The 13,939-nt window shown below is 43.6% G+C and overlaps 1 protein-coding gene across 1 annotated transcript in view; it reads left to right on the top strand.

Moving 5' to 3' along the window:
- Window positions 1–13,293, top strand: part of CFTR (CF transmembrane conductance regulator) — a 91,800-nt gene extending 78,507 nt beyond the window's left edge. Inside the window, exons 24-27 of the mRNA XM_055808629.1 lie at window positions 7,777–7,866; window positions 11,177–11,349; window positions 11,724–11,829; window positions 13,087–13,293. Of these exons, the coding sequence (XP_055664604.1) occupies window positions 7,777–7,866; window positions 11,177–11,349; window positions 11,724–11,829; window positions 13,087–13,293 (576 nt within the window). The remainder of the gene's footprint in view (window positions 1–7,776; window positions 7,867–11,176; window positions 11,350–11,723; window positions 11,830–13,086) is intronic.
- The last annotated feature ends 646 nt before the right edge of the window (window positions 13,294–13,939 follow it).

Raw genomic sequence — 13,939 nt, 5'->3', positions numbered from 1 at the left:
AAAATAGTTGGAGAGACTCTGGGACAGCCGGCCAGTTTAACTGAAAATACACTGTCAGGTTTACATTTGCAAAATAGTGGGTTTCTTTTCCACAACCATCATGGCAGAGGTCTGAGGTCTGTTATCACTTTGATTCTCTGTTGGGTGTGTAGGCTAAATTCTGCTTTCTACTACAGTACAACAAACCAAACTAATTGTAGGAAGTCACTAAGACAACAATCACTCAAGTCACTGTGGTCTCTCCTTATCTAGGTCAGTGTTATGAAGGTGGGGTTTGACTCTAACCAGGATGTTCCTGATGGCACTGTCTTGGCTTTAGTAGCTGTTAAAAGATGCTGAAGTGCTCATGCTGGAAACACAATGGCTTTGATTTTGCAAAGATCAAGAGGGATTCAGAATTTATTTTTTCTACTTAATGATCAATTTTGAGTTGTGATAGCTTCCCTTTCAAAAATGGTATCCCACAGTAGCCTGAATGATATTTATGTAAAGAAGGTGTGCAAAGAAGGCACAACTCACTCTGCTGTGTGCACTTCACAATGATGCTTGAAATTTCCTCAAAGGCAGCAATGTTTTAGCGCTTCAGCCTTGCCAGAACAGACTCTTTCTTCACTGCCAAGTTACACCCTCAACAAAACAGAGCCAGGAGAGCAGTGACGAGTCCACTGGTTGGATTCGTTTCTTGCCTAAGCCCTACCAACAGCCTGGTTGGTCATATGCTGCCTGCTGAGCTGAGGCTTGGCAAGCTGCCCTTTGATAGCTGCCCTGTCATCACCCTTTCTGTCCTCTCTTCGACATTTTCACTCTGTCTGTATCTGTAAATTTTTATTTCTTTATTATTGCTGGTTCAGTTCTGCAGCATGATTGTTGCTTGCAAGTATGAAGAAAGTCACCCCTTCAGATAGAGGCAGCTGTGCAGTGAGCTGCAAATGCAGCTGCATCTAGTTAGTTTGGAGGACAGGTATGTTATACAGCTGTCATCCAAAGCATGGCTGTATAGGATGAAGTATGCTTTTACCAGTATAAGCTGTGTCCATTGTGAAATTTTCCTATACAGCCAAGTATAACTTTCTGTATTGGAAGGGACTTCCCTGTCTCTCCCATAGACATCCTTTTGCTCTCAGCCCTTTCTTCCTTTGAGATGTGGTTGCCCAGCAGGGTTTGTGCTTTCCGTCTCCGGCTGTCCTTGAGAACAACACATGGACTGAGGAGAAAAATGAATACTTGGTAGCAAATAGCCTAATTTTTTCAGCAAAAAATATGATTAATAATTCCCATAGGTGAGTACTCACTATAAAGTCACTAATGATATAGAAAACATTACTCTGCAGCCATCAGCAAAATGCGAGAGCCATTTGTTATATGAGCAATGTAACTTGGCATTCTGCTAGTGAGGTGCATTGTTAGTTCATTGTTAAAATTACACATTTAGTTCAGTTTGGAAGCCCCTGGTGCATAGAGCAACACCAAAAAAATCCCAGCCGTCCATTCTCTGGAAGGTCATGAGAATTGCCAGCCTGTTTGCATGCTTCAGTTCGCAGCTCCTGTCCCAAAGCCTTGCCAAAGAACTGCACGTTATGCCTCGAAAGTTCCCACATGCAGAACAAAATGAAGTTTTCACTAGCACTTTCCCAGCAGGGAAGAGACATGGCATATGCCACCCTGCCTTTCCTAGCAGAACAAAGGTAGCATTTTGTTCTTTGCCATTCACCTAAGGCTTCAGAATGGGAAAAAAAGGAGAAAAAAAAACCCCACAAACTTGTCTTTCCTTTCTTGAGAGGTTGGCCTGTAGCAACACCTCGATATTTTCTGTCTCCAGGAGAGATTTTGCAAACAAAAGGAGAACAGAGCTCTACCTGAGGCATACTTCCTCTTGAAAACTTCCCAACACTTTCCTTCGCTTTCTTCCCTAATTTTTCCAATATAGAAGTGCTCTTCCTCAGTGGGAACCTCACTGATGTGCACCTGTGTAGCACACACCGCACCCTAACACACTGCCATCCACTCCAGGCAATGCTGGAATGGCCTGCAGGGTGCTCAGGGATCATGCTAAGCTAGAGCAAAGGCAAAAACCTGTTTCTTTCAGTGTCTCAAATCCATCTGTCAGCGCACTGCAGTGGTGTGAAGGAGTAAATAAATCATACAAAATCTGTTTCCTGGAGCACACACAAGGAAGCTCCTTCGCGTAGCTCCTCACAGGCCTGTGCTGCTGAAGCACAGCCTGACCACAGTGCTGCTACTGCAGGATGTTTGTCATTCTTATGCAAAGCAATTACTCCAGCGATAACAAACTGTTTGAAGTATAATCACAGCCCATCATCCCTTCTTTCTGGGCAGTCCTTTCTTATGCCTCTTCTGCAAGAGTTTCTCCACCACATTACCAGGGTGATGACAGTCAGCAGCATCTGGTTTCAACACACTGAAGCTCTTTTGTGTACAGATCCTCACGCAGATTGCATCCTGAAATATTTAATGGAGTCAAATTGGGAAAATGCCTTCAGAAATTTGGCTTTGAATGGATAACAGGAGACCTGCAGCCAATTTTTCATTAAAATAATTGAGGAGAAACCCAGGACCCATAAGGTGCTGCTAGCTCAAAGGAAGGGGATGACTTCTCATATCTTCTTGAGTGTTATTCCACTGCATTCTTGTGGCTCTCACACTGTTTTCTATGTATAAGTACTCCATATAGAGTTAAAATCAAGCTTAGTGTGAAGAATGAGGTTACTACTGTTAGTAGGACTGCCAGCTGACAAAAAAAAGATCACTTTTGCTTCTTTATTCTCCTCAAGAAGTGAAATTTTGCAACCTTTATCTTTGTAGTTCCAATTTTTCTGTAGCAATTTCTTTGTTCCTTGTACCTGTCTCTCTACCTGTCTGTCTCCAGCACTGTTTCATTGCTTCTCATACCCTTCAGGACTGTTTGCTTTCAGTTCTGGGGGTGGCTGTTTTGCAGCATGCCAGGGCAGTTCTGCACGGTGCAGCCTGCTGAGCAGCACTGCTCCCCGGAGATGGTGCCACAGAGGGTCCTGCAGAGGCTGGGTTCCTGCAGGGCAGCGAAGAGGAGTCAGCATCACCATAGCTGGAAGCATCTGCTGCACCAGACCTATGCACACATTGCACCTGAGGACATTAACAACCCCACATGCTTATTTCTGCCAGTATACACATTGTTCTCTGCATCATGGGTTCAGTGTTGCCAGGAGCACAGCACTTGTGTTTACCAGTAAGCATTATGGGAGGCAGAGGTTTTAGCATCTTATAGGATCATAGAATGGTTTGGGCTCAAAGGGACCTTAAAGATCTTCTGTTTCCAACCCCTGTGCCATGGGCAGGGACACCTTCCACTAGACCAGGCTGATCAAAGCCCCATCCAACCTGGCCTTAGAACACTTCCAGGGATGGGGCATCCACAACTTCTCTGGGAAACCTGTGCCAGTGCCTCACCACTCTCATAGTGAAGAGTTTCTTCCTTGTATCTAACCTAAATCTACCCTCTTTCAGTTTCAAGCCATTCCCCCTTGTCCTAGCACTACAAGCCCTTGTCAAAACTCCCTCTCCAGCTTTCCTGTAGGCCCCCGTCAGGTACTGGAAGGCTGCTCTAAGGTTTCCCTGAAGCCTCCTCTTCTCCGGGCTGAGCAACCCCAAGTCTCTCAGCCTGTCTTCACAGGAGAGGAGCTCCAGCGCTCTGGTCATCTTTGTGGCCCTGCTGTGGAATCCCAGCAACAGATCCATGTCCTCCTTATGTTGGAGCCCCCAGAGCTGAATGCAGTACTGCAGGTGGGGTCTCATGAGAGTGGAGTAGAGAGGGAGAATAATCTCTGTCAACCTGCTGGTCAAGCTTCTTTTGATGCAGCCCAGGATACACTTGGCTTTCTGGGCTGCAAGCGCACATTGAGTTGTTCCTCCAACAGATATTGGGGTGGTTGAAGTCCCCCAGGAGGTCTAGGGCTTGTGAATGTGAGGCTGCTCCTGTCTGTCTGTAGATAGGCAGTCTGTAGCAGATCCCCACTACAATGTTACCTCTCCCTGCCCTCCCTTTAATCCTGAGCCATCAGGTCTCCATCAGCTCTTCATCCATCCCCAGGCAGAGCTTCATGAACTCCAGCTGGTCATTGACATAGATGGCAGCACCCTCCTTGTCACCCCTGCCTGTTCTTCTTAAAAGGCCTGTAGCTTTCCATTCCAGCACTCCAGTCATAGGCGCCATCCCACCGTGTCTCCATGACGCCAGTAAGATCATAGCCCTGCTGGCCTGAACATGTCTCTTAACTCCTCTTGTTTATTCCCTATGCTTCGTGCGTTTGCATAGAGGCAATTAAGAGGGCCCCTGATGAAGCTGTCTTACTGGCTGGAGCTGCTGGAGTTCCTTTGTGCTGCTCTTCAAGTGCTCTTCTGCTGACCTCTGATCCCTCGCCACACTCTGGACATCTGTTGCTGGCACTGGCATCTAACTGCTAGGAGTGAGATGAATTGAGGTCCCCCTCGCTCAGCATTAGTATAAAGCCCTCTTCAAGGGAGGACATTACAGAACTGCTCCCCAAAAACTTGCAGGTCTTCATTGCTCCTGTGCTTTTATTCTTGTCTGTAAATATTATGTCAATGTAAAGTCCCTAAAGGACGCTTACGATAACTCTGTAGCATATGTAGAATACTAAGGCATTCGTGTAGCAATTTGATTTTCTTTCATGTTGATATTGTTGCCATAATATATGTGAAGTGGAAGAGGCTACATGGAGGTCTGTGTGTGGAGCTGGTGTCAGGTTCCAGCTGATGCTGTGTTTGCTCTCCAGCATGGAGAACGTCCAGCTTCCACGAGCATATGGGAACAAGGGTCCATGTGTCTGACTGGGAACCTTCAAATGGGTTGTCCCTGTTGCCACAGCAGCTACTGTCAGCCAAGATACTCTTGCTCCTTAGCAGCCTCTTCTCAACTGATCGTTCTACTCTTCTGTATGTATTGCTTAGGTACTCCAGGATCCTGATTCTCATAACACTTAAATAATTTAGGAGGCTTATTGCCATAAGCTGGGTGTATCCCACACCATAACCAGTACGCAGAGGCTCTAGCCACCGAGAGGGGGTTAAAGCCCTTCAGAGGGTTTGATTTACAATATTTGGGGTGGTCAGAACATAAACATGGCCGTATTTATATTCCTGAGTGTTTTGCTTGTGGATGGATGTCAGGTCTGAGAAACTGTTGTATGATCATGCCTATTATCAATCTGGGTGAATTTGAGCAAGTGACAGAGAAGCAGATGGTTCCAGATTTGCTGCCGGTCTCCCAAGCCATCCATCCCCCTTTCCACTGGTCTCCTTATTTCTACTTCTTCAGTATTTATAAACAACACATAAGTCCATGAGACTTTGGGTTTCGGGTTTTTTTTCACTTTAGACTTCCAGCTTTTAAGAATGTTTGGGGTTGTTTTTTTTTTTTTTCTTTTTAAGTGAACTCTAAACTGCCCATGTAACTCACATGATATTTACTCAAGTGAACCCTATGTGGTTTCTAATGAGCTGGGAGGAGAGAGGTGTTGAAATGGAGAGGTAGGTACCAGATTTCAGGACAATGAAATATTTACCTTGTGGGGGGGGGAAGGTACTTTTGGAAATAGCTTGCTTTTAGTGCCCTGCTTCTTGAAAGCACAGTTATTAGGAATAACAGCAGTTTCAAAAGAAAGTCGTTCCCTTTATTTCTCTGCCTGTTGCACTTCAGCAGGAATGTTATTCAGCCCTATCTTCTTTAAAACTGGTTTGTTTGGTTAACTATTCTTTACCACTGAGAAATGAAAATACCTATTCCATTAGTTAAATGTATGGTGCTCAAAGTGTGAACAAACCCGTGTCTGACACTGTTTCCACGGCGTTATTGTTTCCACCGCACCCACTTACCTGGAAGAATCTAATCCTGCTGCAAATATGTTGCCCCACTCACGCCACCAAACCAGTGCTGGGCATGGGAAAGGGACTGCGCTGTACTTCACTGAAGCATTCATTGTTATTAACAGTAATTATTATAAAGGCAAGAGTCTACTCTTCCCCTCTAGTCTCTACCAAAAGTACTTCAATGGTTTCTAGCTGCGTGTGCTGCTGCCTCGCTGCAGCCCAGTCGCCAGCACTGCAGTGACTGGTACCATTGCACTTTAATCCACCCCACTGGCTACAGGGCACCACAGTGCAGTGCTTTTCTCCTCTGCTCTCTTGAATCAGGTACTTCCTTCTCTGTTACACCAAAGAAGTTATTTGCAACGGCTTACGTATCTTAATTAAGCAAATTAATTAATGATTTTTTTCCCTCTGCCATGTTTAAACTTTTAATTAATCATAATTAAATTATTTATGTAAATATATGTATAAATCACTTTGAAATCTGATGAAAGAATGCCCAAGTTCCCAGGTTAGATTAGGTGGAAATTTAAAGCCAAACTCTGGGAAAGTACTTGCCAAGTATATTCTCTCAGCCCTTTTCTGCTGGTACAGCCAGTCCTTCGCTGCTTTTTGGTAGTGTTCGACTACCAAGACTACAAGAAATGACATGGCTGTGAATCACTGGCATGTCAACACATTTTCTCTAAATAAATATTTTCTTTAGAAACACAAAAGAGAGGAAAATAATTGTCTCACATCTTTCCTCTTGGTATTTGTTCCGTATGTACAAGGAAAGAGTGACCAAACGATAATATTTCTCAACAATGCATTGACAGTCTTTGAGACCAAGTTCTCCCAGCTACAAGCAGCCGTCGTACCTTGCAGCACAGAAAGCAACAGCTTGATTTTATCTCTTAAGAAATGTTGTGCAACTTCAGTATCTCTTGAAAAACCTCACTTCTACCAGAATCTGACACACCCACCCTATGTAAAAAGAGATTAAATAAACATTTAATTTTGTCTGAGTCATTGCTTTTCAAGCTAAAACCCGTGTATTTAAGGGATGTTCACTGAAATCTGCTTGCCTAAAATGATGAGAAAAGCAGAACCAAGCAGTAAACTTCAGTGCGGGAAGGATGCGCTGTCAGTGCTAGGCTAGGAAAGATGCATCCACTTCGTCCTGTGTGCTGAAAGGAAGGCACAGGGCAGAGCAGGGACGGAGCACGGGCTGTAGCATCTGTCGGGAATTTTCAGAAATGATCAGAGCGAGTTTTGCTGCAACAGTCGTGAATCAGGTCATGCTGTGTCACGTCTCAGTGATGTGACAGTGAAAGAGAAAAAAGAAACCTCTTTTGAGATAGGACTGGGACATGGTGAAATGTCAGGTAACCGAAGGATGCTGGTATATGTTTGGCTACAATTGATTAGGCAAAGAGAAATTCACTAATGAAAAACAACTTAGGACAATGTCCCTGAATACTGACAAATACCCAACAGTTTTCTTCTTTTAGAACAAAATTGTGGGAACATACACATTGGTTTAGGGATATTTTTTTTTTAATATTTATCCCATAATAAAGAATCAAAAATGGCTTTTAAAAGTCTTATTCCAAAGTGGAATTACAGGAAATCTTTTATTCTGAAAACTGCTGAAATGTGATTTTTGCAGTTATTCAGAAAAGTTTGGTTAAGTTTTTGTTAAGACAATTGCCAAAAACTGAACATAGGATTTTTAAAATACCTTTTTTTTTGAATAATAATTTTAAAAAAATTTAATAATGTGTATTAAGCTCTATCTGGTAATTGCAGAAGGTTATTCTTTTTTCTGTATGCTTTACAATTTACACTGCTTTATACAATGTTTTAGGGTATCTATCTACCTGTGTCTGTATATCTTTTTCCTTGTAGAAAGTGTTCATATTTTCTGGAACTTTTCGGATGAATTTGGATCCTTATGGGCAATGGAAAGATGAAGAAATATGGAAAGTCGCAGAGGAGGTAAAGCTGCTTGATGTTATTTGTATCCTTCTGGTGAAGTGGTTACAGCAGAGTCTAGTGTAGGTCAAATGATTGTCATATATTACATTTATACAGAATCTTACAAGAAAAAAGTGCTGAGGAAAGGTAACGCTGTGCTGTAAACCATGTTTCCTTGCTACATAATAAAGAGGTGCCTTTGTCAGATTTTTTTAAAAAAATTTATAAACTTCCATACAGCACAGTCTGGATTACTCATGCAGTGATTTAGCATAGGTGGAGTTTTATGTTTGGCTGTGCTGAGTGACCCTGAGAGAAAAAAAATCAGAGGAAGCTGATACAGCAAAACATTCTGTAATCTTTTTTCATTTTAATGCTTTGCCGTATATATGAAATACATTTTTCTACCAAAATATGATCTTTTCTTCCAAGTGACAAGTGATAGGACAAAGGGAAATGTCCTCAAGTTGGGCCAGGAGAAGTTTAGATTGGATATTAGGAAAAATTTCTTCACCAAAAGGGTTGTCAAGCGTTGGAACAGGCTGCCCAGGGAAGCAGTTGAGTCACCATCCCTGGAGGGGTTTAACGGACGTGTAGATGTGGTGCTCGGGGACGTGGGGTACTGGTGGACTTGGCCGTGCTGGGTTAGCGGTTGGGCTCGATGATCTTGTAAGGTCTTTTCCAGCTGAAGTGATTCTGTGATTCTGTGACTACTAAACATTTTGGAGACCAGAAAAAAAAAGTGAAAAATGCCTGTGGTCTTTCCTAGAAAAAAGATTGGTGTTTCTGCAATAGGAAATATTTATATTCTGCTTAGAAAAATCTTTCCTCTAAATATTTTCCAGTTATTGCCGTTCTTAGGCCGATGTAACGCCAGCTGAGAAGGAGCGCACTCTGACACTGCATTCAGGCTTACACCCTGCTTGTGTCACGGGCAGCAAATAAGTATCGTGGAATCGTAGATTTTATGAATCTGAAGGTCGTCTTGTAATTGCATGTTGAGGTTTTCGCAACATTTTTTGTTTTCGGATTCCGCGAGGCTAGGGCCCAGGTTTTGGTGGCCGTTTCCCCGTGCAGTACGGTTGTCAGATGCCACCTATTGGCTCTGGTCGCGCTTCACACATCGCACAGGTGTACGTAGCGCCTGAAGGCGGAGGAGAGCTAGGGAAAGGGCCGCAGCCGGGAACACAGATGCCTACTTCCAAGGTACAGATTACCTAATTAATACGGACTCCACAACGAATCGGTGCCATTTTCCTTGTGCATTGCAAGTCTCAGGTATCAGAAAATGCTTACAAGTGTGGGACTTGATCCAAGTTCTTCCTCTCCCATCCAGGAGGTTAACTGTGTCTCTGCTTGCTCTCTTGGCTTTATCTGATTTCTTGCCTATATTTGGAAAAGAGGCAAGCAGACACGTTCTAGGAGTAATTTACTGTCAAATAAAAACATCGTGACTTTTTTGGTTAAACGATGCGACAGCAGCTTTTCAGCTGGTCCTAGCAGAGGCAATGGGGTGATCAGTGCTGTTTCACTGAGGCTGGGGGAAAAATGGAGTGTGGATTAAGATACCCTTTCTTGAAAAAGACAAGATTTCCTTCTGCTTTTGAGGATTGTTTTCACTGCACATGTGAATTGAGCCTGGAATTTCAAAGAGCTAAATGTCATTTATGACAGTGTGAAAAAAAAACAAAAACCTAACCTAAGTGTTTATCATTAAGGAGTCTGGCAAATCTGTATGTGATACAGAGGTTTTCATTGCACAGGTGAGACTGCAAAGCAAATATAAAAGAGTGATTGGATTGTTTACAAAGTTCACGCTCTTGAAATCTGTCTCGTTAGTGACAGTGAGTCAGTATAATTTCTGGAGCATGGCACAGAAAGAAAGTTAGCTGCCAATTTTTCCCTGACCAGTGTTGGCTGCTAGGATTTAGAGGATCCTGCTGAGACCAGCATGAGCTTGTTCTGCTCCTCAGAATCAGTTGGAGAGAGCAAGGCGCTGAATGGACAGATGTCAGATGTTTCACTTTTTATTGCTCCCATATTTCAGCGCTTGAATCTGTTGGACTTGCGTCAACTTTTGAGGCCAAGTTTTACTCTTGCAGTCAGCTGTCTGGACCCTACAGGGACACAGAGAGACCTTGTACAGTTTTAAGAGGAAAGCATCTTTCCCAGCCATTAGATGTAAAATTTCATTAAAGGACACGATGTGTGTTCAAAAGAGGGGTGAGGAACAAAGCACTGGCCTTAATTTGCTTATAAATGAAGCACAAACTCTTTGGAAACACCATGCACATACCCGTGCACCACAGTTTAATATGGTTTCCATGTAAAATGGAAACACAAAGGGTGAATTCCACTACTATTTTTTTGCCCTGGAATGCAAATTAATTGCAGATCAGTAATATTTAAAACAAACACAAAGGGATGTCTTCATAAACTACTAGGGCTGCATTTCATTTTTATAACCTTTTTTTGAAGCAATGCAACTCATGTTTGTTTCCTAGTTCTCGTATTTTACAGAAATTTCTCTGTAAATGCTACTGCTTAGGCCCAGGAACACAGTCAGTTTGGACCTGTAGAAGATGCAAAGATTTGCTTTGAGGTGTACAAAGTCCCCCAGTGACAGCAAAAAGGAGCACTGGAAGAAACAGTCAGAGAACATCTCCTGGGCCGGATTCTGGCTGCTGGTCCAAGGGAAGCAGCTTCACTTGGCATGGGCACCGCTCTAAATGTTTTGTCACCGATGCTAGGGGGAAGCCTGTGATGCCATTAGTATAAACAAAGTGCACAATACCTTTGGGGCAGCAAAAAGGAGCAGATGGAGATGGTCTCAGAGCTATAGAAAAAACAACTGTGGTGACCTGGGTTATTTTCTCTGTTGCTGTATGCTGTTGTAGCATACAAATTTTGGTCATTTCTTTTTACCCACCTAGTAACCAGAGAGGCCTGGTTTCCTTGCAAAAATCCCTTTCCTTAACATTTGCAATGATGTACATCACCACTGGATAAAGAATTTCAAATATGTTGCTTTCTCTAGCCTGCTAGCTGAGAATGTTTTGGTTGAAATGCCAGAAGTCGTCGTATGTGACAAACAAATCGAGCATTAACTATCAGCTTCCCAACATAAATGGTAGCATATTGTAAGAGTCAAGTATTTCTGTGCTTTTCACATCATCCAGCTACTAGCTTGTAGTCTTTATAGGACAGATTCTCCTTTTCATCCGTTTCTGTGTTCTCTTCACTGCCAGAAATGAAAGGCATTAGTTGTCACACGCACAGTCAGCAGTGACTGTATCTCACCAATTTTTCCTGTCCTTTTTCTTTCTGGCAGGTTGGGCTGAAGTCTGTAATTGAGCAATTTCCAGGCCAACTTGATTTCGTTCTTGTGGATGGAGGCTGTGTCCTCAGCCATGGCCACAAACAGTTGATGTGCCTTGCCCGGTCAGTTCTCAGCAAAGCTAAAATCTTGCTGCTCGATGAACCGAGTGCTCACCTGGACCCTGTGTACGTTTTGTTCCTTTGTTCTGTCTTCTAATGTGAAATAAGAAAATCAGTGAGGCAGCACCAGCTAAAGAGACCTTTGGTAACTGGCCTGGTCTGTTACTAAACCGGATTTCAGTAACGTATGTTAGTAATTCTGCATGGGGGATCAGGGAAACCTAGCTACAACCTTAGATTTATAGCTGATATATGAAATATATAGAAATATGGCTGATTTGTGGCAGAAATGCAGCATGCTGAGAGACCGCAGAGTGTTGATGTCCATGCACGTGAGCTTTACAACACACAGCTAGACTATGAAATAGCATCAATAAAGTAATGGGTAGGGCCAGCACGTACATTGCAGTCTGAAACGCCAGCGCTTGTTTGCCTTTCAGAACCTCCCAAGTGATCAGGAAGACCCTGAAGCATGCGTTTGCCAACTGCACGGTGATACTCTCTGAACACAGGCTGGAGGCGATGCTGGAGTGCCAGCGGTTTTTGGTGAGCCTTTCTTGTAGTCTCACATATCGTTGTTTCATTACGCTTGATGAACGTGCAAAGTGCACCAAGCAGAAACGATGAAGCTGGCTGGATTGGTGAGGTCATTCAGGGCAGTTGAGCAACTCGGTCACCTGCAGAAGAGCAGCAGGCTGCTGTTTGCTCTTTCACCTGAGCTGTCATAGACACCTGTGTTCAGATGGGCTGGGTCACATTATGGAAGAGCTGGATTCCTTCTTTCAACCAGAAGGAAAGGGGTGTAGGTTATCCCACTGCTCATCCAGGTGCCTTGTATTGTAGATTGGCTCAGGAGCTCCAGAAAAATCCCAGCATCTCACAGGGCTTTACCATTGCAAATGCAGGAGTGGCTGCGCTTGCCCTGGAGCAACAGGAGGCTGTAGCGGGGGGGAGGGGTTTCCTGGAAAGACATCTGATGGTCAGAATCGCTGATTTCTTTCATCAAACCACTTACATATTCCCTTCTCATTTAATCGAGGTGACAAAGTACAGAAGTACTTTCCTTGTTATACAAAAGTGGTTAGTGAATGAAAGAAAAGGCAAGTCATATAATTGTTCTTAAAAATGAGGTTCCTTCTGCTGTATTTTCTTGACTCTTCCATGAGGGGGGACCTTCATTTGATTAGCAGAGTGAAACATCATTTTCCATGTATATTTGCTTGTGTGTATTAGCACATCAGGAAGAATGCAGCCTGAAAATGAAGCAGGCTAATCAATAAGCAGGTTCTACGTCCTTCGTCCTTCGGGATGCGCTGCTCCTTGACGTGTGCTTCCTTCTTTGGGGAGAAGAAAGCAAAGGCGGCCTGGCACCTTGCTGGCAGCCTTCTCCCTCTGCTTGCAATACAGCTCTGGTTTCTGCATGCAGTTAACGCTTTCTTAACTGGGCAGTTTAGCAGCGTTGGGGAAATGCCGTGGTATCTGGAGACGTCAGCAAACGTTCTCAGAGGTAAAAAAAAAAAAAAAAAAAAAAATCACAAGGGGAAACCAGCGAGCCGAACGGCATTTTGTAACTTGTGCAATAGGCACCTTTTCTCCATGTTACAATTTTAATGCCTGGTTTTATGGTTGTAATTAGAAATTGCAAACTAGAAATTAGAAACTGCAATTGTAAATTGGGCTTTTCCTGTTAGAAGAAAATCTCTGTTATGTCTTCATGTCTCTTCCCTGCTCCATTAGTTGTGTTAGTTAAATTCTGTCAGCACCACTGTTACCCATCTTAAGAGAGTGATACCGTTTCTTCAGGTAATTGAGGACAATAAATTGCGGCAGTATGAATCGATTCAGAAGCTGCTGAACGAAAAGAGCTCCTTCAGGCAAGCCATCAGCCATGCCGACCGCCTTAAGCTACTCCCAGTACACCACAGAAACTCCAGTAAACGCAAACCTCGCCCCAGAATCACTGCCTTGCAGGAGGAGACGGAAGAAGAAGTGCAGGAGACGAGGCTGTGAGACACAGTGTGAGCACACTCTTTGTGGAGTGAGTTGTCAGAAGTGTCCCACAACGACAGGACCAGCACTTCTGAACCTGCGGGAGCCACGCACTAATTGAACCTTGCAGGACATGATCGCTGCAGTGACTACACACACGTTTGGGAATTACTTTCCTTCCACGGTTAATCGTGTGCAAGTTAGTACATTCTATGAAGTTTTGCCACTTGGAATGGTAAAACCAGACTTCCTTTGAAAAGCTGCTCTGATTTGGTACAAACAAGATGGCAAGCAGAAGTAACCTGCTTAGCCCGACGTAATCGTTTCAGAAAAGTTTTAGAAACGTTCTTGCTGGGGTGAGAGTCAAGACAGCAGGAAGAATATGAGAGACCCGGGTGGAAAATAGAAAAATCAGAACTAGAAAGCTTCCTTGAAAACAACTTAAGGGACAATATCAGCAAGACGCACAGAAAAATTCCTCCTCTTTGTTTTCCATGCAGCAACTGTAATTTCAACTTAGCAGACAAAGGCCAAATGGCCTTTCATAACAGCTCACCACTCCACACGTGGAGGGGAGAACGAGGGAAGAGTGGATATTGACTTGCAGACAAGGCGACATCTGTCACATCTCCACAGCGAAGGGGGAACTGGTCTTTCCTTTTAAAAC

This window comes from Falco peregrinus, chromosome 6 (assembly GCF_023634155.1).
Source record: "Falco peregrinus isolate bFalPer1 chromosome 6, bFalPer1.pri, whole genome shotgun sequence".
Lineage (NCBI taxonomy): Eukaryota > Metazoa > Chordata > Aves > Falconiformes > Falconidae > Falco > Falco peregrinus.
Note: the sequence above shows the minus strand (reverse complement) of the source record. Positions and strands in the feature narration are given on the sequence as shown.